This window comes from Coregonus clupeaformis, chromosome 36, assembly GCF_020615455.1.
Source record: "Coregonus clupeaformis isolate EN_2021a chromosome 36, ASM2061545v1, whole genome shotgun sequence".
NCBI lineage: Eukaryota > Metazoa > Chordata > Actinopteri > Salmoniformes > Salmonidae > Coregonus > Coregonus clupeaformis.
This window is the reverse complement of record NC_059227.1, coordinates 7,312,638-7,338,822: the sequence shown is the minus strand read 5'-3', so window position 1 is coordinate 7,338,822 and position 26,185 is coordinate 7,312,638. Positions and strand designations below refer to the sequence as shown.

The 26,185-nt window shown below is 44.9% G+C and overlaps 1 protein-coding gene across 2 annotated transcripts; it reads right to left on the bottom strand.

Annotated features, from left to right (window-relative positions):
* Window positions 1-2,186: 2,186 nt before the first annotated feature.
* LOC121552296 (protein LBH-like) lies at window positions 2,187-15,828 on the bottom strand. 2 transcript variants are annotated; one of them, XM_041865096.2, is made up of 4 exons: window positions 15,421-15,828; window positions 6,015-6,119; window positions 3,661-3,829; window positions 2,187-3,094 (listed from the first exon to the last, which is right to left on the bottom strand). In XM_041865096.2, the coding sequence occupies exons 2-4, from the start codon at window positions 6,099-6,101 to the stop codon at window positions 3,039-3,041; spliced, it is 312 nt and encodes a 103-aa protein (XP_041721030.1). In that variant the 5' UTR covers window positions 6,102-6,119; window positions 15,421-15,828; the 3' UTR covers window positions 2,187-3,038. The 2 variants fall into 2 exon arrangements, with proteins under 2 accessions (XP_041721030.1, XP_041721029.1); XM_041865095.2 differs by having other exon boundaries at window positions 15,260-15,604.
* Between the last annotated feature and the right edge of the window lie 10,357 nt (window positions 15,829-26,185).

Below are 26,185 nucleotides of genomic sequence, written 5' to 3'. Positions count from 1 at the left end.
ACTTGATCATACACGCACACGTTGGCCACTTTCCTCAGCTAAATTACACACGGCCAGCACTCGCTCCACACTCCAACACAGAGAACTATGTGCAGTTTGAACCACTCCCCTCCACGCTCACCATCTCAGTGCAATTCTGCCATTTTGAATTTCACATGAACTGGCAAGCTTCAATTCCATTCTCAGAAACACTCAACCAACCAAAATGCAGAATAAAATACTTTATTATAAATATCCAGGTACAGTATCTTACATACAATAAGTGACCGCACCCAACGGTCCACCACAATATGTTATCTTTAAAAACAAATATTTTAATCAAGAAAGATTCAAAATAATGAACAAACATGTATTTTAATAAACAGAAGTATAGCATTGAATTGTTGTTTGTTGTTTTTTCGACACTAAGAAACCAATCATTACTGTTACTGTAAATCATACAAATAGCACATAGATTATTGTATTGTACACTTAATCATATACATTTTTACAATGTAGTTATTATTACAACTTGTATCATTACTAACTTGTTGTTAGTTGAGATGTGTTATAGCTACTCTATGCAGAGGGAAAGAAGGTGCATACTGTAGACAGCAATGACTCCCTTCTATGTGACGCAGCTACACGCAAACATGGAACATAACTCTCCCGATCCTACAGCACCTACAGTTACTACGACTATTAATAGTTGTAGTCTTCTTTGCGCTGAGATAGTTGACGCAACATAAAATGTTTTTTTTCATAATGTCAACATCTGGCTAATAAAAACACATGTCCCGTGTAGCTCAGTTGGTAGAGCATGGCGCTTGCAACGCCAGGGTTGTGGGTTCGATTCCCACGGGGGGGGCCAGTATGAAAATGTATGCACTAACTGTAAGTCGCTCTGGGTAAGAGCGTCTGCTAAATGACTAAAATATTAATGTAATAATGGGCATTCTGGCAGGTTCAGTTGTCATAAGTGGAATCTTGGTTAAAAACCAGCTATGACAAAAGTAAAAAATAATTTAAGTAGACATGAATGGTCAATTCTAGCTTGGTGTACAGTAGCTACACACACAGCCCCATACGTGTGTTTTAGCTACCGTGCTTTAATAGGTCATTATCCCACATATTTGCATGTGATACAGTGAATAATTGGGATAATAAGCTGTTTCAAAATGTTTTAAAATATCCAATTGTAATTAGAGAGAGGAATTAATTCAATAGTTGAAGACAATACAAAATAAAATGTGCACACCTGTAGAACATTTATCCAGTCCTTATGCACTGAGAAAAATAAACACACCACTTCGGTATCTAAAGTGCTTTAGTATCTACGTTTGTGCATGTGCAACAACGCATTTTCACAAGAACTGTTATATTAATGTTTTCCAAAATTATCGAGGACGTAAGCGAGACGTTTTTGTGTGAATTCTTGAAATGTAACTATAATATCAGACTCCAACCTATACTGAACAAAAATATAAACGCAACATGTAACAATTTCAAAGATTTTACTGAGTTACAGTTCGTATAATTGTCAGTCAGTCAATTGAAATCAATTCATTAGGTCCTAATCTATGGATTTCACATGACTGGGCAGGGGCGCAGCCATGGGTGGGCCTGGGAGGGCATAGGCCCACCCACTTGGGAGCCAGGCCCACCCACTGGGGAGAAAGGCCCAGCCAATCAGAATGAGTTTTTCCCCACAAAAGGGCTTTATTACAGACAGAAATACTCCTCAGTTTCATCAGTGTGGCTGGTCTCAGACGATCCTGCAGTTGAAGAAGCCGGATGCGGAGGTCCTGGGCTGGCATGGTTACACGTGGTCTGCAGTTGTCAGGCCGGTTGAACGTACTGCCAAATTTCTAAACCGACGTTGGAGGCAGCTTATGGTAGAGAAATGAACATTCAATTCTCTGGCAACAGCTCTGGTGGACATTCCTGCAGTCAGCTTGCCAATTGCACAATCCCTCAAAACTTAAGACATCTGTGGCATTGTGTTGTGTAACAAAACTGCACATTTTAGAGTGGCCTTTTATTGTTCCGAGCACAAGGTGCACCTGTGTAATGATCATGCTGTTTATTCTTGATATGCCACACCTGTCAGGTGGATGGATTCTCTTGGCAAAGGAAAAATGCTCACTAACAGGGATGTAAACAAATTATCCCCAAAATCTGAGAGAAATAAGCTTTTTGTGCATATGGAAAATTTCTGGGATCCTTTATTTCAGCTCATGAAACATGGGACCAACACTTTCGATGTTGCGTTTATAAGTTTAATGAACAAAAACAATCCCTAGACACACTATGAAATTGGGCAAAATATTAAATAATACAACATTTTTATGTGAAAATTGTGTTATTTCAAATAGTCCTTGATTGAAAATACATGTGCTTTGTAATATATATGACCTACAATGATGCTTCAAATCCTGTTGTTTGAAAGAAAAACAAATTGTAATAAGGGCTTTTAGATAATTCTAGAAAATTAGCATTTGTGTCATTCTCAAAACTTTTGACCACGACTGTAGATAATAACATGCATTTGAGCAGAAGCCAACAGCTATACAATATAATGTAAGAAAGACACATTCCTCATGATGAATTCTCCTCTTCCAAACTCACTGTATAAATCTGTATATCTACGGCGTCCATACAGTTTTAATAAGAGGACAGTGTTCTAGACTTTGGTCTAAGACAGTCAGATACATTTTATATACGGTAGTGTTCATGTCTTTAGTTCCTATATCTAAAGATCACAGATAAACAAACTCTGAAAGGGGTGTACATACAAATGGCGTTGTGAAACCTAAAGTAAAACAAGCAACAATTGATCTACAGTAGCAAGCTACCCACTAAGGTTTGCCACGTAAGAGCTATTTAAGACAATCGTGCAGGGCTCGGCCCCACCAAGTGGTGTGGAGGTCTACCAACATGTTGGCGGTTGTGTTAATTAAGGGCTTAGCCTGAAGACCCTCCCTCCTCCTTGCTGCAGTCCATCATAGAGACACTCACTGTGAATGGCTGGAATGGTGCCAGCACCACGAGAGTCAGTTTTAAACTCCTCCCATCATTCTGTCAACTTGCTCTTCGTCTTCTGGATGATCCCCGCCTGCCACCAACACACATATTTAAATACATTCCATTTGGATAGCTACATTTTGCTTACAGGCTCCACCCCTGACTACAACCTACAAGCTCCTAGTCTTTACCGGTATTACAAATCACATACAGTTGACATTTTCCAAGCTGTTTAAAGGCACAGTCAACTTAGTGTATGTAAACTTCTGACCCACTGGAATTGTGATATAGTGAATTATAAGTGAAATAATCTGTCTTTAAACAATTGTTGGAAAAATTACTTGTGTCATGCACAAAGTAGATGTCCTAACCGACTTGCAAAAACTATAGTTTGTTAACAAGAAATGTGTGGATTGGTTGAAAAACAAGTTTTAATGACTCCAACCTAAGTGTATGTAAACAACTGTACCTCAATACTATTGAATCGTTTTTAAATGTTCTAAACTTTATTAGGCATAGCAAGTAAGAGTTCCTCAGTTCCTCTCTTTTGTCTGAAGTTTGCTTCAGAAAAATAAACTGATTATATTCTATTGTCTCCTGGAGATCCCTCCTGGTTTTCTTATGTCTTGGCTGTAAATGGGTTTTAGTGGTTCTCACCTACTGCCTGGGCCTGGGCCTCTCCGGGGTCGTCATCAGGGGAAGTGAGGTCATCAGGGGGCCAGCGGAGCTCGCCACTCTCCACCTCCCCACTCTCGGTGGGCTCCACCACGATGGACGGAAGCCGCTTGGACAGCTTAGGGAACCTCTCGTGGGAGTCCGGAAAGATCTGAAAAAACAATCACGTCGGGGTCACCAAAGAAAGAGTGGAAAATTTGGTAACCAGGGTAAGGGTTGGGGTGAATTGAACTGAATTGAACAATGAATTGCTGCTAACGCCAATCCTGCTGGTAACATCTGAGACATTGATGGAGTAGGATCAGGTTAACCCTAGATTATATGGTCAGTTTTGTGTTTTCAAAACACATTCCAGAACAACACAGCATGACTAATCATGACCACAAGATGATGCTCAGTGAGAGAGGTAAGGAGTTTTGGCTAGTGACTTGAATGGGAAACAGACATTTGAAGACAGAAATATATGTTTTCCACTTCCTCCCTCCCTGAATGACATTCCCGCTAGTCAAAAACTGCATTTAAGGCTTTGAAATGGATGCCGGGTTAACGAGGCGCTTTGCATTCGCTGCATGCCGCAAGTGTGACTTCTATCGCAAAATCTCGGACCTCTGAAGAGCTCGAGCCGACGAGAGGATGTGTGACTCACTTTGTGCAGGGCGCGATTACTTCTATTGCACCACTATGATTACTTCCATAGCACCACTGTGATTACTTCCATAGCACCACTGTGATTACTTCCATAACACCACTGCACTGAAGGACGATTACTTCCATAACACCACTGCACTGAAGGAGGATTACTCCCATAACACCACTGTGTGGGATGCGATTACTTCCATAACAACACTGTGTGGGGTGCGATTACTTCCATAACACCACTGTGTGGGACGCGATTACTTCCATAACACCACTGTGTTGGGTGCGATTACTTCCATAACACCACTGTGTGGGGTGCGATTACTTCCATAACACCACTGTGTTGGGTGCGATTACTTCCATAACACCACTGTGTGGGGTGCGATTACTTCCATAACACCACTGTGTGGGGTGCGATTACTTCCATAACACCACTGTGTGGGAGTGCGATTACTTCCATAACACCACTGTGTGGGGTGCGATTACTTCCATAACACCACTGTGTGGGGTGCGATTACTTCCATAACACCACTGTGTGGGGTGCGATTACTTCCATAACACCACTGTGTGGGGTGCGATTACTTCCATAACACCACTGTGTGGGGTGCGATTACTTCCATAACACCACTGTGTGGGACACAATCACTTCCAAAACACCACTGTGTGGGACACAATCACTTCCAAAACACCACTGTGTTGGGTGCGATTACTTCCATAACACCACTGCACTGAAGGAGGAAGAGGGGGGTCAGCGAGGGACACCTGCATCTGTATGGGGGCAAGCCGGTTGGCTAAGAAAGTAACAGCTTGCCACTGGATTGGCTGCCATCTCTTACTTGAGAGCTTTCACTGGCTTTAGACAAGGCCTCTATTGAGCCAGGTCCATAAAGGCCCAACATGCATCATGTTCTTCTACAAGTAATGATCCACATTTACTTGACTTTGGAGTCACAAGAGAGCAGCGAGTTCCTTGGAGGGCCCTGAAGTCACTGGGTCTTTGAAGTCAATGGGTCTTTGAAGTCACTGGGTCTTTGAAGTCAATGGGTCTTTGAAGTCACTGGGTCGTTAGTCACTGGGTCATTGAAGTCACCGGGTCTCTGAACTCAATGGGTATTTGAAGTAACTGAGTATTTGATGTCACTGGGTCTTTGAAGTTAATGGCTCTTTTAAGTTATTGGGTATTTGAAGCCACTTGGTATTTGAAGCCACTTGGTCTTTGAAGTCATTGGGTCTTTGAAGTCACTGGGTCTTTGAAGTCATTGGGTCTTTGAAGTCATTGGGTCTTTGAAGTCACTGGGTCTTTGAAGTCACTGGGTCTTCACTGTAAAAAGTTAGCAGAAATCAGATGGGCTTTTTTACGGAGGATGAGAGGGGATGAAAAGGAGGGGAAGGCTGTGATTGAGGTGCAGTCAGAAATAGCCCTGCTGTCAGTTTAGAGCAATGGAGGGACATTTGCACCTGTCATGGGTCTACAGGGAAGGAGAGAGGAGAAGAGAGAGATCTGAGAGAGTGCCATGGAGAGAGTGTGTGTGTCTAGTTTCTCTGTGTGTGTGTGCACGTGTTGCTCATCATTTGTTTGTGCATGTAAACGATTCTTATGTTGTGCTGTAGTGTTGTTTGTGAGTGTGTGTGTTTGGTGAAAGTGAGTGTGTGTTACTTTGTTTGTTTTAGTTTTTTGTGTCCGTTTGAATTAGTCCCACCTGAAAGGATATACCCTCGTCTGCTGGGGCGCCTCCAACGGTGAAGTCTCCCACCTTCGAATCACAGGTGTTCATCACTTCTGTCATTCCGTCAGTAAGCCTCGCCTACAGCCAAGCCAAAACAAAAAGAAAGGACATGTTCTCAGTATGGCCCCGTTCCAAACCAAACATCCCTACAACTAGTCCCGAGGGCTGAATTGGTGTGGACAATATTGGCAGGGATTTTTCTAAGCGTTTTTTCGGATTGCATAAATTCATTTTAGGGATAGAAAAACACTTTAAGTGATTTAAACCACTAAAACCAGATATAAAGCATGTAGATAAGATAATGGACCTATATATAATCTTTGAGAACTAACAATCACCTAAATAAAAGCTAGACAGTCAGGGAGAATAGAAAATTCCAAAAACAATGAATTTAGCAGTATTCATTTTGTTATTATGTTTGAGCAAAAGAACACGGCCTTATCCATGGCTAAATGCATAAAATTGCAGTAAACTAGCTTTAAAACTGCAACATTTTCTCTCAGCTCCATGGTAGAATATGAGAATCGCAGGAAATTAGCTTTAAATCTGTAACATTTTCTTTCAGCTTCATGGCAAAATGTGTAGAATTACAAGAAATTAAAATTAATAATAATCTCAGCTCCATGGAGAAATGTGTAGAATTACAGGAAATTGGCTTAACATTTCTAAAAATACAGTGCCAAGATTGGGGCTTCTACATTTCTTTCTAAATGTAGCCGCGCAGACAGCCGATCACGCTCATTGCCCCCCCTTCCACGCCCCCTGCCATGCCCCGCCACGCTCCTTTTTGACCCCCCCCATGCCCCGCCACGCTCCTTTTTGACCCCCCCCCCCCTAAAAAACGGTATCTAGTACCATACTCCTGATTCCTAACCAATTCCGTTTTTATCTGTGAGTCTCATCATAGGAGTTGGCAAGACAGCACAAACAGATCTGGGACCAGGGTAATAAGGACCTGGGGCAAGTAATGAATGATTGGTTTGGAATTGGGACTTTTTGTGACAGTCATTAAGGCTGCGTTTACATAGGCAGCCCAGTTCTTTTGCCCAACTGTTGGAAAAATATCTGATCTGATTGGTCAAAAGACCAATTAGTGGCAAAAGATCAGAATTGGGCTGCCTGTGTAAACGCAGCCTACGTACACTTGTGTATTTTACATTTAAGTCATTTAGCAGACGCTCTTATCCAGAGCAACTTACAGTTAGTGAGTGCATACATTATTTTTTATACTGGCCCCCCGTGGGAATCGAACCCACAACCCTGGTGTTGCAAACGCCATGCTCTACCAACTGAGCTACATCCCTGCCGGCCATTCCCTCCCCTACCCTGGACGACACTTGGCCAATTGTGCGCCGCCCCGTGGCCTCCCGGTCACGACAGAGCCTGGATTCGAACCAGGATCTCTAGTGGCACAGCTAGCACTGTGATGCAGTGCCTTAGACCACTGCGCCACTCGGGAGATTTTCATTTCTCATTTGCCACTGAATGCTACAGGGCCTGATTCTGCTCTTGCACCTACAAAATGCTCTCAGCAAATTGTCAATGTGTTGCAAGAATGTTTGCAAAAGGTTATGGGAAAGTTTAGTTCAGAGAATGTCAGCTGCGTGATGTCACAGTATCATTAGATTGTGCTCTTGGTAGGCCGTCATTGTAAATAAGAATTTATTCTTAACTGACTTGCCTAGTTAAATAAAGGTTAAATTAATAAAAAGTCTAACAAGAACGTTACCTAACATTTACCTAACGTTTACCTAACATTTTGGAAACATCCTCCATTACAGCAGGGGGAGCCATGGGGGGCAGCCAGTTCAAAGCCCAACCACACCCTTTATTTTTGCTGTGTCCTAAAATGAACCTTGTGTGTCTAAATGATGTATACTTTACTTAATCTTTTTCGACTGACTCTCTGCTACAGTCTTCACTGCTCTACTCGTGGCAAGAAAAATGTTCATTCAGATTAGCATTCTTTTTATAGAGAAGATGAGAGTGTGAGTTGGAGCATAATGTCTGACATGCTCCGGGGTGAAGTTTCCCCTAAGTACAGATCTAGGATCAGCTTCCCCTCCCCCAAACCTTACCTTAACCATTAGTGGGAGAAATGCAAAACTGACCCAAGATTAGTGTCTAGGGGGATCTTCACACCACTCTGTCTGGCACCAGGAACAAGGATGCAACTGCTGCTGGGAATGTAAATAATTCAGGTTTAACACGTTCAACATTAAAATGAAGTTGTTCTGCTTCAGTGACAATAAGGGAACTGTTGTAGCCTTATTCCCTTGTAACGTCTAGTTTCAGTCAGGAACTGAAAATAACTAGCATGGTGTGTGTGTTTCTTTAAAAAACTATGCATTTTATCCAAGATAAAGTTATCTTATTAAAACTAAGCGGCACTGAGAACAGCTGGGGAAAAAACATTGTTTTTGTGTAGACCTTTCACAAAACGGTACATCTAACAAGTCTCTCCATATTCACTTCCACCTTTTTACTTTTGGTTGGAAAATGATTTGTTTTTGTTTTTTTGTGAACCATTGTTTTCATTGAGTCAATCAATTGGTACAATCAATGAGAAACATTACAATTTACCCTTTTTTAGATCAACACTATCTTCCACCTCATCCCAGGAAAATTATATTTTTATATTTATTAATTAATTTTTATATAACTAAAATACATGTGAACCATCAACGATGTGAACATGGTGACAAGTACCGTCTTGGTCTTTTGGTCAATTAGTAATAATTTAGACATGGGAAAGTGAGTGATTGGCGAATCAATGACAGTAACCAGGGAGAAGAGCAAACCGGAAGACCGGCAGGAATAAACATTACACAAGCCCATCACTAACTTCAAATAATCAACTAAGTGTTGTCTTCCATTTTACAACATGATCAGTTGAATCAGGTGTGCTAAAGCTGGGCTGGTGTGCACACACTGTTCCCCACACTTGACCTGAATGATGGTTAAAAAAAAATGATCCCATTAATAATCTGACGCTTTCATCCAAAGCTGCTTTCAGTAAACACTTCAATGCGGAATGTGTACTGTAGCTCATGCAGGAATGGAACGCACTATTTATTAACACTGTTACCAGTGCCATGTTCAAACTCATTGCACCATGGGATCCTCACAGCCATCAAACTACACAGAGCCACTCTTTTTCCATGCTTCCTGATGCAGTGGGTTATCATATCTGATTGTTTGGACGTCTGGTATGGCCCTGCCAGTGTTAATGATTTCTGTCCTGGCACCAACAAGACTAATGTAACCATGAGAAAATAATCAGCTCCTTGGACAACAGCCCCTCTCACCATGAGCCATCACCAGTCCTGATGCTAGTGTGTGTGTGTGTGTGTGTGTGTGTGTGTGTGTGTGGTGTGTAAACGTGCGTGCACATGTCTGTGTGTGTTTGGTGGGGTGACTAATCTAATGCACGGTCCCCCCCCCCAGCTAGCTGTTGCCACGGCGACATGGTGGGCGGTCAATAATCAAGATGCCTTTTATGAAAAGAAGTGTCATTCTCCAAAGTGGCAGTGGGTGTTGATAGCAAAGGATGTGTCTGTTGTTTTGCCCAGTCCTAATAACAAAGAATAGCCTTAGGGAGTCAGCTGTGACCAAACTGGGTTGGATTGGAGGGTCTATAGGGGGTCTGGAAGGCATCTATGTCGGGGAACGTGCAAAAAACAGAACATATTTTATGGAAATGAGTGGCATACTCAAGAGGGTATGAATGGTGAGTGGGCAATGGCGTGTGTGTGTGTGTGTGTGTGTGTGTGTGTGTGTGTGTGTGTGTGTGTGTGTGTGTGTGTGTGTGCAGTACTATAACCTAAGGGAGCCAGCTGTGACATAAGTGAACAGGAATCGAGCCCACAACAGTGACAGATTCTGAGATCCACATAATCAAAGTCACCACAGGTTCATGTACAGTCGTGGTCTTCACAACGTTCGCTGCTTCAGTGTTATGAGATATTTTTGTCAGATGTTACTATGGTATACTGAAGTATAATTACAAGTATTCCATAAGTGTCAAAGGCTTTTATTGACAATTACATTAAGTTTATGCAAAGAGTCAATATTTGCAGTGTTGACCCTTCTTTTTCAAGACCTCTGCAATCCGCCCTGGCATGCTGTCAATTAACTTCTGGGACACATCCTGACTGATGACAGCCCATTCTTGCATAATCAATGCTTGGAGTTTGTCAGATTTTGTGTGTTTTTGTTTGTCCACCCGCCTCTTGAGGATCGACCACAAGTTCTCAATGGGATTAAGGTCTGGGGAGTTTGTCAATGTTTTGTTCCCCGAGCCACTTAGTTATCACTTTTGCCTTATGGCAAGGTGCTCCATCATGCTGGAAAAGGCATTGGTCGTCACCAAACTGTTCTTGGATGGTTGGGAGAAGTTGCTCTCTGAGGATGTGTTGGTACCATTCTTTATTCATGGCTGTGTTCTTAGGCAAAATTGTGAGTGAGCCCACTCCCTTGGCTGAGAGGCAACCCCACACATGAATGGTCTCAGGATGGTTTACTGTTGGCATGACACAGGACTGATGGTAGCGCTCACCTTGTCTTCTCCGGACAAGGTGTTTTCCGGATGCCCCAAACAATCAAAAAGGGGATTCATCAGAGAAAATGACTTTACCCCAATCCTCAGCAGTCCAATCCCTGTACCTTTTGCAGAATATCAGTCTATCCCTGATGTTTTTCCTGGAGAGAAGTGGCTTCTTTCCTGCCCTTCTTGACACCAGGCCATCCTCCAAAAGTCTTCGCCTCACTGTGCGTGCAGATGCACCCAAACCTGCCTGCTGCCATTCCTGAGCAAGCTCTGCACTGGTGCCCCGATCCCGCAGCTGAATCAACTTTAGGAGACGGTCCTGGCGCTTGCTGGACTTTCTTGGGCGCCCTGACGCCTTCTTCACAACAATTTAACATCTCTCCTTGAAGTTCTTGATGATCCGATAAATGGTTGATTTAGGTACAATCTTACTAGCAGCAATATCCTTGCCTGTGAAGCCCTTTTTGTGCAAAGCAATAATGATGGCACGTGTTTCCTTGCAGGTAACCATGGTTAACAGAGGAAGAACAATGATTTCAAGCACCACCCTCCTTTTAAAGCTTCCAGTCTGTTATTCTAACTCAATCAGCATGACAGAGTGATCTCCAGCCTTGTCCTCGTCAACACTCTCACCTGTGTTAACGAGATAATCACTGACATGATGGCAGCTAGTCCTTTTGAGGCAGGGCTGAAATGCAGTGGAAATGTTTTTTGGGGGATTAATTTCATTTTCATGGCAAAGATGGACTTTGCAATTAATTGCAATTCATCTGATCACTCTTCATGACATTCTGGAGTATATGCAAATTGCCATCATCAAAACTGAGGCAGCAGACTTTGTGAAAATTAGTATTTGTGTCATTCTCAAAACGTTTGACCATGACTGTACAGTACCTGTTACACGGCCCAAGCACCCAGCTAATGCTCCCCATATCCTAGGATCAACCAGGCCCAGCATTAAGATGCGTAACTCATCACACATACCATAGTCTTCATCAAGGTTACAGTAAGAAGCTGGCTTGACATTCCAATTCAGTCAACACATAGAGCTCTGCCAAGAATCAATTGGTTTGTTTATGCATATAATGTGCATTCGGAAAGTATTCAGAGCCCTTGACTTTTTCCACATTTTGTTATGTTAACATTTACATTTTAGTCATTTAGCAGACGCTCTTATCCAGAGCAATTAGGGTTAAGTGCCTTGCTTAAGGGCACCACGACAGATTTTTCACCTAGTCCGCTCGGGGATTAGAACCAGCGACCTTTCGGTTGCTGGCACAACGCTCTTACCCACTAAGCTACCTGCCACCCCATCACGTTAAAGCCTTATTCTAAAATTGATCAAATAAAAAATTGTCCTCAACAATCTACACACAATACCCCATGAGGACAAAGCGAAAACTGGTTTTTAGACATTTTAGCAAATGTATATTTAAAAAAAATACTTAAATAGCTTATTATTATTTACATAAGTATTCAGACCCTTTGCTATGAGACTCGAAATTGAGCTCAGGTGCATCCTGTTTCCATTGATCATCCTTGAGTTGTTTCTACAACCTGTGGTGAATTCAATTGATTGGACATGATTTGGAAAGGAACACACCTGTCTATATAAGGTCCCACAGTTGACAGTGCATGTCAGAGCAAAAACCAAGCCATGAGGTCGAAGGAATTGTCCACAGAGCTCTGAGACAGGATTGTGTCGAGGCACAGATCTAGGGAAGGGTACCAAAACAATTCTGCAGCATTCAAGGTCCACAAGAACGCAGTGGCCTCCATCATTCTTAAATGAAAGAAGTTTGGAACCACCAAGACTGTTCCTAGAGCTGGCCGCCCGGCCAAACTGAGCATTCGGGGGACAAGGACCTTGGTCAGGGAGGTGACCAAGAACCCGATGGTCACTCTGGCAGAGCTTCAGAGTTCCTCTGTGGAGATGGGAGAACCTTCCAGAAGGACAACCATCTCTGCAGCACTCCACCAATCAGGCCTTCAGTAAACATGACAGTAAACATGACAGCCCGCTTGGAGTTTGCCAAAAGGAACCTAAAGGACTCAGACCATGAGAAACAAGATTATCTGGTCTGATGAAACCAAGATTGAACTCTTTGGCCTGAATGCCAAGCGTCACATCTGGAGGAAACCTGCCACCATCCCTATGGTGAAGCATGGTGTTGACAGCATCATGCTGTGGGGATGTTTTTCAGTGGCAGGGACTGGGAGACTAGTCAGGATTGAAGGAAAGATGAACGGAGCAAAGTACAGAGAGATCCTTGATGAAAACCTACTCCAGAGCGCTCAGGACCTCAGACTGGGGTGAAAGTTCACCTTCCAACAGGAAAATGACCCTAAGCACACAGCCAACACAACGCAGGAGTGGCTTCGGGACAAGTCTCTGAATGTCCTTGAGTGGCCCAGCCAGAGCCTGGACTTGAATCCGATCGAGCATCTCTGGAGAGACCTGAAAATAGCTGTGCAGCGATGCTCCCCATCCAACCTGACAGAGCTTGAGAGGATCTGCAGAGAAGAATGGGAGAAACTCCCCAAATACAGGTGTGCCAAGCTTGTAGCATCATACCCAAGAAGACACAAGGCTGTAATTGCTGCCAAAGTTGATTCAACAAAGTACTGAGTAACGGGTCTGAATACTTATGTAAATGTGATATTTCCATCTTTTATTTTTGCTTTGTCATTATGGGGTATTGTGTGTAGATTGATGAGGGAAAAAAACGATTTAATCCATTTGAGAATAAGGCTGTAAAGTAGCAAAATGTGGAAAAAGTCAAGGGGTCTGAATACTTTCCGAATGCACTGTATGTGCCCAGAATGATCATTCAGTGCCTTCATGATAGAAGACAATGACTTAAAAGGAGAAAAACGACATTGTTTCTCTCCATCTAATGTGGGCTAGCAATGGCGCTTATTATGCACACTTATTAATGTGATTAGAGTATAATCCAATTACAAATGCAGCACACTCTGCCGACATCAGAGCCCTTGTTAGCGCTTACCCTTCTCATCCCCGTGGTGTGAGTGGGACAAACAAAAATAACTGGAGTGGAGGATCAAAGGGCCACATATGTGTTTGGTGCCATTTCTATTGAAACAAAAGACCCAGCCTAAAACTCTCTGTGGGGGTGTCATCATTAGAAAGGCTGTATGGATGCGCTTATCAAACAATTTGCAGATAGGTAACAGAACAAATTCAAATATTATTATATTATAAAGACTAATTTGCTTGTTTCCTGTTCAAGTTAGGTTGTGTGTGTGTGTGTGCATGTGTGCGTGTCTGTGTTTGTGTGTGGGTGTATGTGCGTATGTATTTTTTCGCTTTGTGTGTGTGTGTGCGCGCGTGCGTGCGTGTGTGCTTGACTCAGCCACACGCACTAGGACCATGATTTCCCTTAATGTCCTTGATTGATTTTCCAACCCTTGTCGCCAGAGAGCGACAGGTTAAACGTCTCCAGAGTGAGGGAGCCTTTGACGCAGTTATTTTATCCTTTCCTCCAACAATACAAAGGCGAGTAAGGTGGATTTGGGAGAAAAATATAAACTTTCTCCTGATTAATTGAATGAGGCTAGTGAGGCTAGTTTCACCTGCTCCCGGCAATATGGAAAACCATATCTATTCAAATCTATGGAAATGACACACGTAGCACAGTCCACTGCACTGCAAATTAGAGTTATCATTAACCAGTGCTGAACAGGTTTTAGGGCCTCACGCTTGAAACATCAGAAATTCAAAACTGACACTAAACTGATTTATCAAATGCACATATTATGCACATTCTGCGCCTGTTATTGTTGCTTATGGGGATATAAAAGTTTGAGGTAGTACAATATTTTTAATAAAGGTTAAAGGTAATCTTGTACGTACTATATTCAGAAAGCCACAGGTGCAAAGTTTGCACTTGTCATCATTACACTTCTGAAATTCGTTTAATATGAATACATTTTTACTAAAACCCTTTCCATATGATAGACAGATGCATCAATACTTGTGTGTAGCCTGAGATCTGACCTGAAGTGTGCGTGCGAGCGCCCAATTCATTGCCTGGCGCAATTCAAATCCATGCAAATGAGTTAAGTCTTTTAATTTCACAGTCAGATGTGAAACTAATGTCAAACTAGAAATAACACTCAAGCTTGTAAACCCTCTTGTTAATATTCGTCTCTGCCGACAGAAGGTTTTAAGCCATAGCACGGTATATTACATATTCACGCAAAACTATTGCCTAGAGGATCAGAAGAGTCGGTTCCATTGCCAGCTCGGTTGTGCAAATAGCCATGTTCCAAACAAAATTGCAGTACATTATAATGTAATCTGCACATGGCTTCAAAAGTTACAACATTTCTTTATATTTCGAAATCACAGATAGTATATTGTAGGCTGTAGTTGATCTATCAATGAATGATACTTAGATTATTTTAATCTGTGTTCTACATGCATTTTTTAAAATCTCTTTAAAAAACGATTTCAGCTTCCATACATGGCTTTTGTGTATAGGAGAGCTCTCCTGATAATGCTATGGAATGGACAGTTGGACACAAGCCAAGCTGTGAAGAGCTTAAAAGCGCACGCACTTCAAACTTGTGATTCTGCTAATGAGGATTGTTGCTGAAAATACCTATGGTTGAAGATAGCTCTTAGAAGAAACCGACCAACACTTACCTTTATCAAACGTTAATGTTATGTTATGGTCTTGATTTATCCGCGGATGACGTAGGCTTCTCCGATATAAAAAGTGGAGCTTTCGTCGCCTTTCGCCGAGTTGGTACAACAATAGCTTGATTGTGTTTCTCTGTGAGTTTGCGGCTCGCCTCTTTGCTTACCGCGAAGTTCCGATTCCACTTTCCAGCGGAGGTAACAGCTTCAGGTCACTGGAGGATTGAAGCGTCTGTGTGAGCGTGTGCGCACGCGGTTTGAATTTCTCTCTGCGTGTGTCTCTCTGTCGTGAGAAGGGCAGTGCACAGACCGTTTGTGGGGTATGTGCTCAAACAAAAAAGCCCCCCAAAAAAAAAAAAATATATATAATAATAATAATCCCGCAACCGCGGTCACAGACTCGTTGAGCAATTATTACAAGAAGAGGGGAAAGCAGCACGATTTGATGAGTAACGTATTTTGCACAACTATTTTGAACTGTAATAAATGCTGCACTTATTAACAATGACCAACACAATTCCAGTCAAAATAGATTGTAAGAAATACTGTAGCCTACCATTACTATATCCAACCCAACTCCATCTGTTGCCACTTGTAACGATCCCGGCAGTCTGAGTCGGGTCCTGTCTGGTGACTAGTTTTTCCTGTTCGTGATCTCCAGTTTCCCGAGGGTTCGGGAACGCTCCGGGGAGCTCTCTTGTTTTCCGCACCTGCATCCCATCAGCAATCTGCACACCTGGTCCTGATCATCACCCTTCTTAGGCTCTGGCCAAACATCCAGTTCCTGCCGGATCGTTAGCCATGAACAGTAGGTTTATCAAAGTATCAGTCCTAGAGCTTCTAGCGATAGTTTTGTTGTTTTGTACCTTGTTGGGTTATTGTTGACTTACCTCCGTTTTTGTTCCATCTCCAGTCACTCGTCCGGAACCCTCACCCCTACCTCTGCCTGATGGTCGGCGGCTGCCGAGCCATCGTTGGACCAACAACTGCACCCTCAACAACTCATCCACGCCGCCCGCTCTGTTCCCTGGATTATCCTGCACCTTTTTTTGAATCTGTAATAAACCCTCACCTTCGTTCAACTCTCCTTGTCCTGGTCTGCTTCTGGGTTCTGTCTGAGGGAACCGTGACAGAACGATCCGGCCAGTAATGAACCCAGCGGACCTGGACTCTGTTCGCCATGCCATTACCCATCAGGAGAAGATGTTGGGCCATCATAGCACGGTACTACAGGAGATCGCGTTGTCAGTTCGGAACCTTTCTACCGGTCTGACGGAGGTCCAGAACCAACGCAAGTTTCCGGTGGAGGATCCACTACCGGTTTCACCCATCTCGCCTGCCGCTTCTGGAGCTGTGTCCTTCCGTGAGCCCGAGGTTCCGACGCCGGATAGATATGAGGGGGAGCTGGGAAGATGCCGTTCCTTCCTTATGCAGTGTGGATTAGTGTTCGATCTACAGCCCTACTCTTATGCCACAGACAAGGCTAGGATAGCCTTTGTGATTGCGTTGCTGCGTGGTCGAGCGCTGGAGTGGGCTTCAGCCGTTTGGGAACGACAAGACCCCTGCATGGCTTCATACCAGGGGTTCACGGCCGAGATGAGGAAGCTCTTCGACCATTCCGTCCGAGGGAGGGACGCAGCTAGGCGCCTGTTTTCGCTTCACCTAGGCGCCTGTTTTCGCTTCACCTAGGCGCCTGTTTTCGCGTGGCCGACTTCGTGATCGAGTTCAAGACGTTGGCGGTGGAGAGTGGGTGGAACGAGGAGTCTCTGCAAGCGGCCTTTTACCAGGGTCTGTCGGAGCAGCTCAAGGATGAGTTGATCTCCTATCCGGAGCCTAGTGACCTGGACAGCTTGGTAGCCTTGTCTATTCGGGTGGATAATCGAGTCCGAGAGCGAAGGAGGGAGAAGCAATGGGGTCCGTCCAATCGATCAGCTTCTCAGTTCCCAGTCGGGTCGGGTGGTGGACCAGAACACGTCGATCATTCTCCACCACAATGGATTAGTGGAGAGGTCCTCTCTCCCGATTCTGAACCCATGCAAGTGGGGCGGCACGGGTTAACCAAGGAGGAGCGTCAACATAGACGTAAGACCAACTGCTGCCTCTACTGTGGTAGCTCGGGACATTACATCTCCACCTGTTCCCGGCGGTCGTCAAACTGCCCGGCTCGCTAAAGTTGGGAGGATTTTTAGCGAGCCAGTTTCAACCTCTCAGTACCTCTGTCAGACCCCGTTTCCCGGCTACCCTTGTGAACAGGAATCAGAGCTTAGCGCTTAACGCTTTTATCGATTCAGGTGCCGATGGAAGCTTTCTTGATGCCGAGTTGGTGGAACAGCTGGGGCTTTCCAAGGAGCAATTGCCGGAAGCCATTGAAGCGACCACTCTGAACGGCAGTAGTCTGGCACGTATCACGATGAGGACTGAACCGGTTAAGATGCGGTTGTCGGGGAATCATTCTGAGATGATTTCATTCTTCATTCTGCCGTCTTCCCATGTTCCTCTGGTCCTTGGATACCCCTGGCTGAAGGAACACAATCCCACGTTCGATTGGGTGACGGGCAAGGTAACGAGTTGGAGCCTTGATTGTCATGCTAACTGTCTCAAGACTGCCTGCCCCCATTCGGTTCCCAGTCAGGTGATTGAGGCTAAACCCCCAGATTTGTCCCTGGTTCCCGAGACATATCACGATTTGGGGGAAGTTTTCAGTAAGCAGAAGGCTCTGTCACTCCCTCCCCACCGACCATATGATTGTGCCATCAACCTGGTTCCTGGAGCTGTCTACCCCAAGGGAAGGTTATACAGTATCTCCCGACCTGAACGTGAGGCGTTGGAGACCTACATCAAGGAGTCCCTAGCTGCTGGTCTCGTTCGTCCCTCGTCATCACCCCTGGGGGGCAGGATTCTTCTTTGTGGGTAAGAAGGATGGCTCTCTTCGACCGTGTATTGATTATCGGGGGTTGAATGACATCACGGTCAAGAACAAGTATCCCCTGCCATTGATGAGTTCTGCCTTCGACTCCTTACAGGGGGCTACGGTGTTCACCAAGCTAGACCTACGCAATGCGTATCACCTGGTCCGGATCAGAGAGGGGGACGAGTGGTTGACGGGTTTCAATACACCGATGGGTCACCTGGTATCAGGTGATGCCGTTTGGACTGACCAATGCTCCAGCGGTATTCCAGAGTATGGTGAACGACGTCCTGAGAGATATGATCGGTCTCTTTGTGTTTGTTTACCTGGATGACATTCTGATCTTCTCGAAGGAACCTTCCGACCACGTCCAGCATGTCCGGCAGGTTCTGCAGCGATTGTTGGAGAATCGCCTGTTCGTGAAGGCCGAGAAGTGCGAGTTTCACGCCCACACGACATCCTTTCTCGGGTACATCATCTCCAGGGGAGAGATTAGGATGGACCAGGAGAAGGTTAGAGCGGTTCTGGAATGGGCCCAGCCCGGTACGAGATTGCAGCTCCAGAGATTTTTGGGGTTTGCGATTTCTACCGCAGATTCATCCGGGATTACAGCCGTGTGGCCGCTCCGTTAACTGCCTTGACTTCCAGTATCAGGACCTTCAAGTGGAATCCGGAGGCGGATCGAGCGTTTCTGGATTTGAAGAGGCGATTCACCAACGCACCGATTCTCTCTCAACCGGACACGGCCCGTCAGTTCGTCGTTGAAGTGGACGCGTCTGATGTGGGAGTTGGCGCCATCCTGTCGCAGCGATGCTCCACGGACAGTAAACTCCATCCCTGCGCCTACTACTCTCGTCGCCTTTCGCCTGCGGAGAGGAATTACGATGTGGGTAACCGGGAGCTTCTCGCGGTGAAACTTGCCTTGGAGGAGTGGCGCCACTGGTTGGAGGGGGCGGAGCAACCGTTTATTGTCTGGACTGACCACAAGAATCTTGCTTACGTGCAATCGGCTAAACGTCTCAACTCCCGTCAGGCCAGGTGGCGTTGTTCTTCGGACGATTCAAGTTTGCCCCTGACGTTCCGACCTGGATCTAAGAACGGCAAGGCGGACGCCTTGTCCCGGATGTTCTCCAAGACGGAGGAGAGTGGGTCCAAGACCGAGACAATCCTCCCCCGGAACTGCGTCGTGGGAGCAGTTATGTGGAAGATTGAGGAGGAGGTGCTGGCGGCCCCTTCGGACTCAGCCCGGTCCCGGTAACGGTCCACCCGGTCGGTTGTTTGTGCCTGAGTCGGTTCGTCCTGCTGTCCTCAAATGGTCCCACGCCAGTAAGATGGCTTGTCACCCTGGCGTGGCTCGGACAATGGCGTTTCTTCGCAGACGTTTTTGGTGGCCTGCCATGGCCGAGGATACTCGGGGGTTTTGTTGCTGCCTGTCCAGTGTGTGCGCAGAATAAGAGTACCAATCGGCCCAGCTCTGGACTACTTCACCCCCTTCCTATTCCCCGGCGACCATGGTCGCATCTGGCCCTGGACTTCGTCACTGGGTTGCCCGCTTCTGAGGGGAACACGGTCGTTCTGACTATCGTGGACAGATTCAGCAAGTTCGCCCACTTTGTGCCAATTGCCAAGCTTCCCTCTGCCTCGGAGACGTCCGAGATCCTGGTTAGGAGGTTTTCAGGGTCCACGGTTTGCCCTGTGATATCGTTTCCGACCGTGGCCCTCAGTTTACCTCTGCTGTCTGGAAGTCCTTCTGTTTGGCCATTGGAGCTACAGTCAGTCTCACATCTGGTTTTCACCCCCAATCCAATGGTCAGGCGGAGAGAGCCAACCAGAAGATGGAATCCACGCTACGCTGTCTGGTCTCTTCCAACCCCACCTCCTGGGTCTCTCAGTTGCCTTGGGTTGAGTATGCCCACAATACTCTCCCTACATCTGCCACTGGGATGTCTCCCCTTCCAGTGCCTGTATGGCTACCAACCTCCCTTGTTCCCTTCTCAGGAGAAGGAGCTCTCAGTGCCTTCTGTTCAGGCCCATATTCGTCGTTGCCACCGGACCTGGCATCGGGCCAGAAAGGCACTCCTTAGAGTTTCGGACCGGTATCAGCTCCAGGCGAATCGTCGCCGGATCCCCGCTCCCACCTACACCATCGGAGATAGGGTCTGGTTGGCCACACGGGATCTTCCTTTACGGACTGAGTCTAGGAAGTTGTTACCGAAGTTCATTGGTCCGTTTGTGGTGGAGAAGGTGATCAATCCAGTGGCAGTTCGACTCAAACTACCGAGGACGCTCAGAGTCCATCCCACCTTTCATGTCTCCTGCCTCAAGCCTGTCTTCCTCAGTCCTCTGTTGCCTCCTCCGCCTCCTCCTCCTCCTCCTCGGATGATCGGAGGTGGTCCTGCCTACACGGTGCGTCGCATCATGGATTCCAGACGGCGGGGCCGGGGTTTCCAGTATCTCGTGGACTGGGAGGGGTATGGTCCTGAAGAGAGGAGTTGGATTCCGCGGCGACAGGTCCTAGATGCTGACCTCATCAGTGATTTCTACCGCCTCCATCCTGGCGCTCCGGGAGGTCCGCCCGGTGGCGTTCGGTCGGAGGGGGTACTGTAACGATCCCGGCAGTCTGAGTCGGGTCCTGTCTGGTGACTAGTTTTTCCTGTTCGTGATCTCCAGTTTCCCGAGGGTTCGGGAACGCTCCGGGGAGCTCTCTTGTTTTCCGCACCTGCATCCCATCAGCAATCTGCACACCTGGTCCTGATCATCACCCTTCTTAGGCTCTGGCCAAACATCCAGTTCCTGCCGGATCGTTAGCCATGAACAGTAGGTTTATCAAAGTATCAGTCCTAGAGCTTCTAGCGATAGTTTTGTTGTTTTGTACCTTGTTGGGTTATTGTTGACTTACCTCCGTTTTTGTTCCATCTCCAGTCACTCGTCCGGAACCCTCACCCTACCTCTGCCTGATGGTCGGCGGCTGCCGAGCCATCGTTGGACCAACAACTGCACCCTCAACAACTCATCCACGCCGCCCGCTCTGTTCCCTGGATTATCCTGCACCTTTTTTTGAATCTGTAATAAACCCTCACCTTCGTTCAACTCTCCTTGTCCTGGTCTGCTTCTGGGTTCTGTCTGAGGGAACCGTGACACCACTATCATGTAGCCCAGTGTTTTTCAAACTTTTTGAAACACCACCTCCAAAAAGGAGGGGTAGCCGACAAACCTCCGACCCCTGTGCACGCACATGCAAGTGTGCACAATCGTTCATGGGCGTACAATCGCTGCGCAAATGTTGCCTGTCATTAACGGTAACGCATATTTTCAAAACGCAAGATAGGCTACAGAAATACACTGCGTTTTACACCTGCATTTGGAGCTGAAAGTCATTAATGTTAGCTGCCAATATCAACTAGGGATATATCATGTCACTTCTCTGGAGTTCTGAGCAAGCAAAATCATACGACATACTTGTAGCAGGATGGAAAAGCATGATCTGCCTGCACCGGTCCATTACTTTGGAGGGCAGCATGCCTGCACAGTGCTCGTTGCCAGCCCTGTTATTCCTCACAAATACAGTAAAAACGTCACCAGAATACATCTTCATCCCATAATATTGAAGGCAGTGCAATGTTATAGCTGCTTACCTTTAGACATACAATACCAGGCAAAAGTTTGGACACACCTACTCATTCAAGGGTTTTTCTTTATTTTTAAATTTTTTTACATTGTAGAATAAAATTGATGACATCAAAACTATGAACTAACACATATGGAATCATGTACTAACTAAAAAAGTGTTAAACAAATCAAAATGCATTTTATATTTGAGATTCTTCAAAGTAACCACCCTTTGCCTTGATGACAGCTTTGCAGTATACAGATAGCCCTATTTGGTAAAAGACCAAGTCCATATTATGGCAAGAACAGCTCAAATAAGCAAAGAGAAATGACAGTCCATCATTACTTTAAGACATGAAGGTCAGTCAATTCGGAAAATGTAAAGAACTTTGAAAGTTTCTTCAAGTGCAGTCGCAAAAACCATCAAGCGCTATGATGAAACTGGCTCTCATGAGGACGACCACAGGAATGGATGACCCAGAGTTACCTCTGCTGCAGAGGATAAGTTCATTAGAGTTACCAGCCTCAGAAATTGCAGCCCAAATAAATGCTTCACAGAGTTCAAGTAACAGACACAGAGAGGACTGTGTGAAGCAGGCCTTCATGGTCGAATTGCTGCAAAGAAACCACTCCTAAAGGACAACAATGAGAAGAAGAGACCTGATTGGGCCAAGAAACACGAGCAATGGACACTAGACCGGTGGAAATTTGTCCTTTGGTCTGGAGTCCAAATTGAGATTTTTGGTTCCAACCGCCATGTCTTTGTGAGACGCGGTGTGGATGAACGGACGATCTCCGCATGTGTAGTTCCCACCGTAAAGCATGGAGGAGGAGGTGTTATAGTGTGGGGGTGCTTTGCTGGTGACACTGTCTGTGATTTATTTACAATTCAAGGCACACTTAACCAGCATGGCTACCACAGCATTCTGCAGAGATATGCCATCCCATCTGGTTTGGGCTTAGTGGGACAGTCATTCGTTTTTCAACTGGACAATGACCCAACACACCTCCAGGCTGTGTAAGGGCTATTTTACCAAGAAGGAAAGTGATGGAGTGCTGCATCAGATGACATGGCCACCACAATCCCCCAACCTCAACCCAATTGAGATGGTTTGGAATGAGTCGGACGGCAGAGTGAAGGAAAAGCAGCCAACAAGTGCTAAGCATATGTGGGAACTCCTTCAAGACTGTTGGAAAAGCATTCCAGGTGAAGTTGGTTGAGAGAATGCCAAGAGTGTGCAAAGCTGTCATCAAAGCAAAGGGTGGCTGTTTGAACACTTTTTTGGTTACTACATGATTCCATATGTGTTATTTCATAGTTTTGATGTCTTCACTATTATTCTACAATGTAGAAACTACATACTGTTGTCCTTCATGTTCAATGTCAACAGCAATTTCCATTCGGCTATGGGGGTTTCACAGCGCTATAATAATGATACAAGTTATATCACCTTAAAATTGTTTATTTACAACCTCTGGGGTGTAACATGTTGGGCAAAGCGGTATAGGAGAGTCTGACATATAACCCCTAACTTGAGTTCAGTCTTCACCAATGAGAACCAAGAGGGGACTAGCTTCGTCCTTCATGACTGGGAAAGGCCTTGATTCTAGGCCGTAGAAAATCCTACATCCATCTCATTAGATCAGAACAGCATGGATCAACAGTGATTCATATTACTGGTTTGCATCCTAAAAAAAGGATAGTGTGTTTTGCTGCATAACACAGTTATGTTATTTGTCTACCCATATAATAATGATGTGGATCATTGTCAGATTATTTGATAAACAGTGCATTCGGAAAGTATTCAGACCTCTTAACTTTTTTCAATTTTAGTTACATTACAGCCTTACTCTAAAATGGATTAAATAGTTTTTTTCCCCTCTCTGCAGATCCTCTCAAGCTCTGTCAGGTTGGATGGGGAGCGTCGCTGCACAGCTATTTTCAAGTCTCTCCAGAGATGTTAGATCGGATTCAAGTCCGGGCTCTGGCTGGGCCACTCAAGGACATTCAGAGACTTGTCCCGAAGCCACTCCTGCGTTTTCTTGGCTCTGTGCTTTGAGTCGTTTTCCTGTTGGAAGGTGAACTTTCACCCCAATCTGAGGTCCTGAGCGCTCTGGAGCAGGTTTTCATCAAGGATCTCTCTGTACTTTGCTCGGTTCATCTTTCCCTCGACCCTGACTAGTCTCCCAGTCCCTGCCGCTGAAAAACATCCCCACAGCATGATGCTGCCACCACCATGCTTCACCGTAGGGATGGTGCCAGGTTTCCTCCAGACGTGACGCTTGGTATTCAGGCCAAAGAGTTCAATCTTGGTTTCATCAGACCAGAGAATCTTGTTTCTCATGGTCTGAGAGTCATTTAGGTGCCTTTAGGCAAACTCCAAGCGGGCTGTCAGGTGCCTTTTACTGAGGAATGGCTTCCGTCTGGCCGCTCTACCATAAAGGCCTGATTGGCGGAGTGCTGCAGAGATAGTTGTCCTTCTGGAAGGTTCTCCCATCTCCACAGAGGAACTCTGGAGGTATGTCAGAGTGACCATTGGGTTCTTGGTCACCTCCCTGACCAAGGCCCTTCTCCCGCGATTGCTCAGTGTGGTTGGGCGGCCAGCTCTAGGAAGAGTCTTGGTGGTTCCAAACTTCTTCCATTTAAGAATGATGGAGGCCACTGTGTTCTTGGGGACCTTCAATGCGCCATAATTTTTTTGGTACTCTTCCCCAGCTCTGTGCCGCGACACAATCCTGTCTCGGAGCTCTACGGACAATTCCTTCGACCTCATGGCTTGGTTTTTGCTCTGACATGCACTGTCAACTGTGGGACCTTATATAGACAGGTGTGTGCCTTTCCAAATCATGTCTAATCAGTTGAATTTACCACAGGTGGACTCCAATCCAGTTGCAGAAATACCTCAAGGATGATCAATTGAAACAGGAGGCACCTGAGCTCAATTCCGAGTCTAATAGCAAAGGGTCTGAATACTTATGTAAATAAGGTTTTTCTTTTTTTTCTTTTTTTATAAAATGTGCAAACATTTCTAAAAACCTGTTTTCACTTTGTCATTATGGGGTATTGTGAGTAGATTGATGAGGAAAATCATTAATTTAATCCATTTTAGAATAAGGCTGTAACGTAACACAATTTTGAAAAAGTCAAGGGGTCTGAATACTTTCCGAAAGCACTGTATAAGCTTCAGTAACAAAATAACACCATGGTTGTAATAACACTTTAAAACGGTAGTTTGTAAATGTGTAGAATGTGTTTGTTTTGGGTCCACACTGGTAAGTTAACTTATGTAAATTAGACAGTCACAGAGGATTTTCTTCTGAATAACTGGTCAGGGCATAGCACTTGTTGCTTATTCGTTGTTCACTAGATATGTCAATGTAATTACACCCAACCCAATGTTGAAAAACAGAATGCTTCCCACCACTAGATCACATAACTAGACGCTGCCCCCAATGTAGTGGAAGAAAGTGAAAGCTGCAACAGGGACTCTAACCAGGGCTCATACGTGGCAAAGTGAGATCTAACGGCCGTTGCCATGAAAGCCTAGTAGCACTCTGGGAAGGCTGGCATATGCCTTGTTACACAATAACCTCAGTATATAACATGATTGACACGACCGTAATAATCATCATGAAACAGCCTTGGAAGTGCCATAAGTGTAAGCCAACATAATTCATTATTTTACATTAACCTGTTTAACTGCATTGATATGGCTTAATTGATCACAGTCCAGACTCGTTATAGTTGCAAATACCATGCAGTTGCACCAGGGGAATTTAAACCAAACATAATTTTTTTGCATGTCTTCTGTTTCCCCTCAATTATTGATTAATTAATTTCCCATCATGAAAATGTATCCCCATTCCCCAATGAAATACCTTAATTGAGTCCACACAAAAAATTGACAAATACTGATTCTTACTCCAATCTGGCAGCCCTCATAAAATCTGGCATAGTACCAGTATCCCAAAGTATTAAACAAAAACAAGCATAGAAAACAACAAAGCCATTAATAGAAAATAAAAAATAAACGTAAGGCTACTACTATATTATAAGTATTTCGGTGACAACCTGGTTGATTAACAATATTGGGTTGTTAACATGTTGTTTTTTATATATAAATAAATGTGGGACACAAAAAAAGGCAGTGTAGAACACCATTGCCCAAAATGCATTGCTCCAATAACTTTCAAATGATTGTTTTGAAGTTTGCCCCCAAAAATGTTAATTTCGTTAAAAAAAAAATATTTTCCTACGAATTAAGTCGCACAAAAATGTGTGCATTTTCACACCAATGAAGCCACACAAAACCTGCTGAAATACTTTTCTGACATATTTGCATTAATTATAATTATAATATGCCATTTAGCAGACGCTTTTATCCAAAGCGACTTACAGTCATGCGTGCATACAT

Coding starts and splice junctions, on each gene's coding strand:
- LOC121552296 (XM_041865096.2), bottom strand. CDS start 6,101: ATGACAGAAGTGATGAACACCTGTGATTCGAAGGTGGGAGACTTCACC. Junction 3,830..6,014: donor ACGAGGGTATATCCTTTCAG/GTGGGACTAATT, acceptor TTGTTTTTTCAG/ATCTTTCCGGACTCCCACGA. Junction 3,095..3,660: donor GGCCCAGGCCCAGGCAGTAG/GTGAGAACCACT, acceptor TGTTGGTGGCAG/GCGGGGATCATCCAGAAGAC.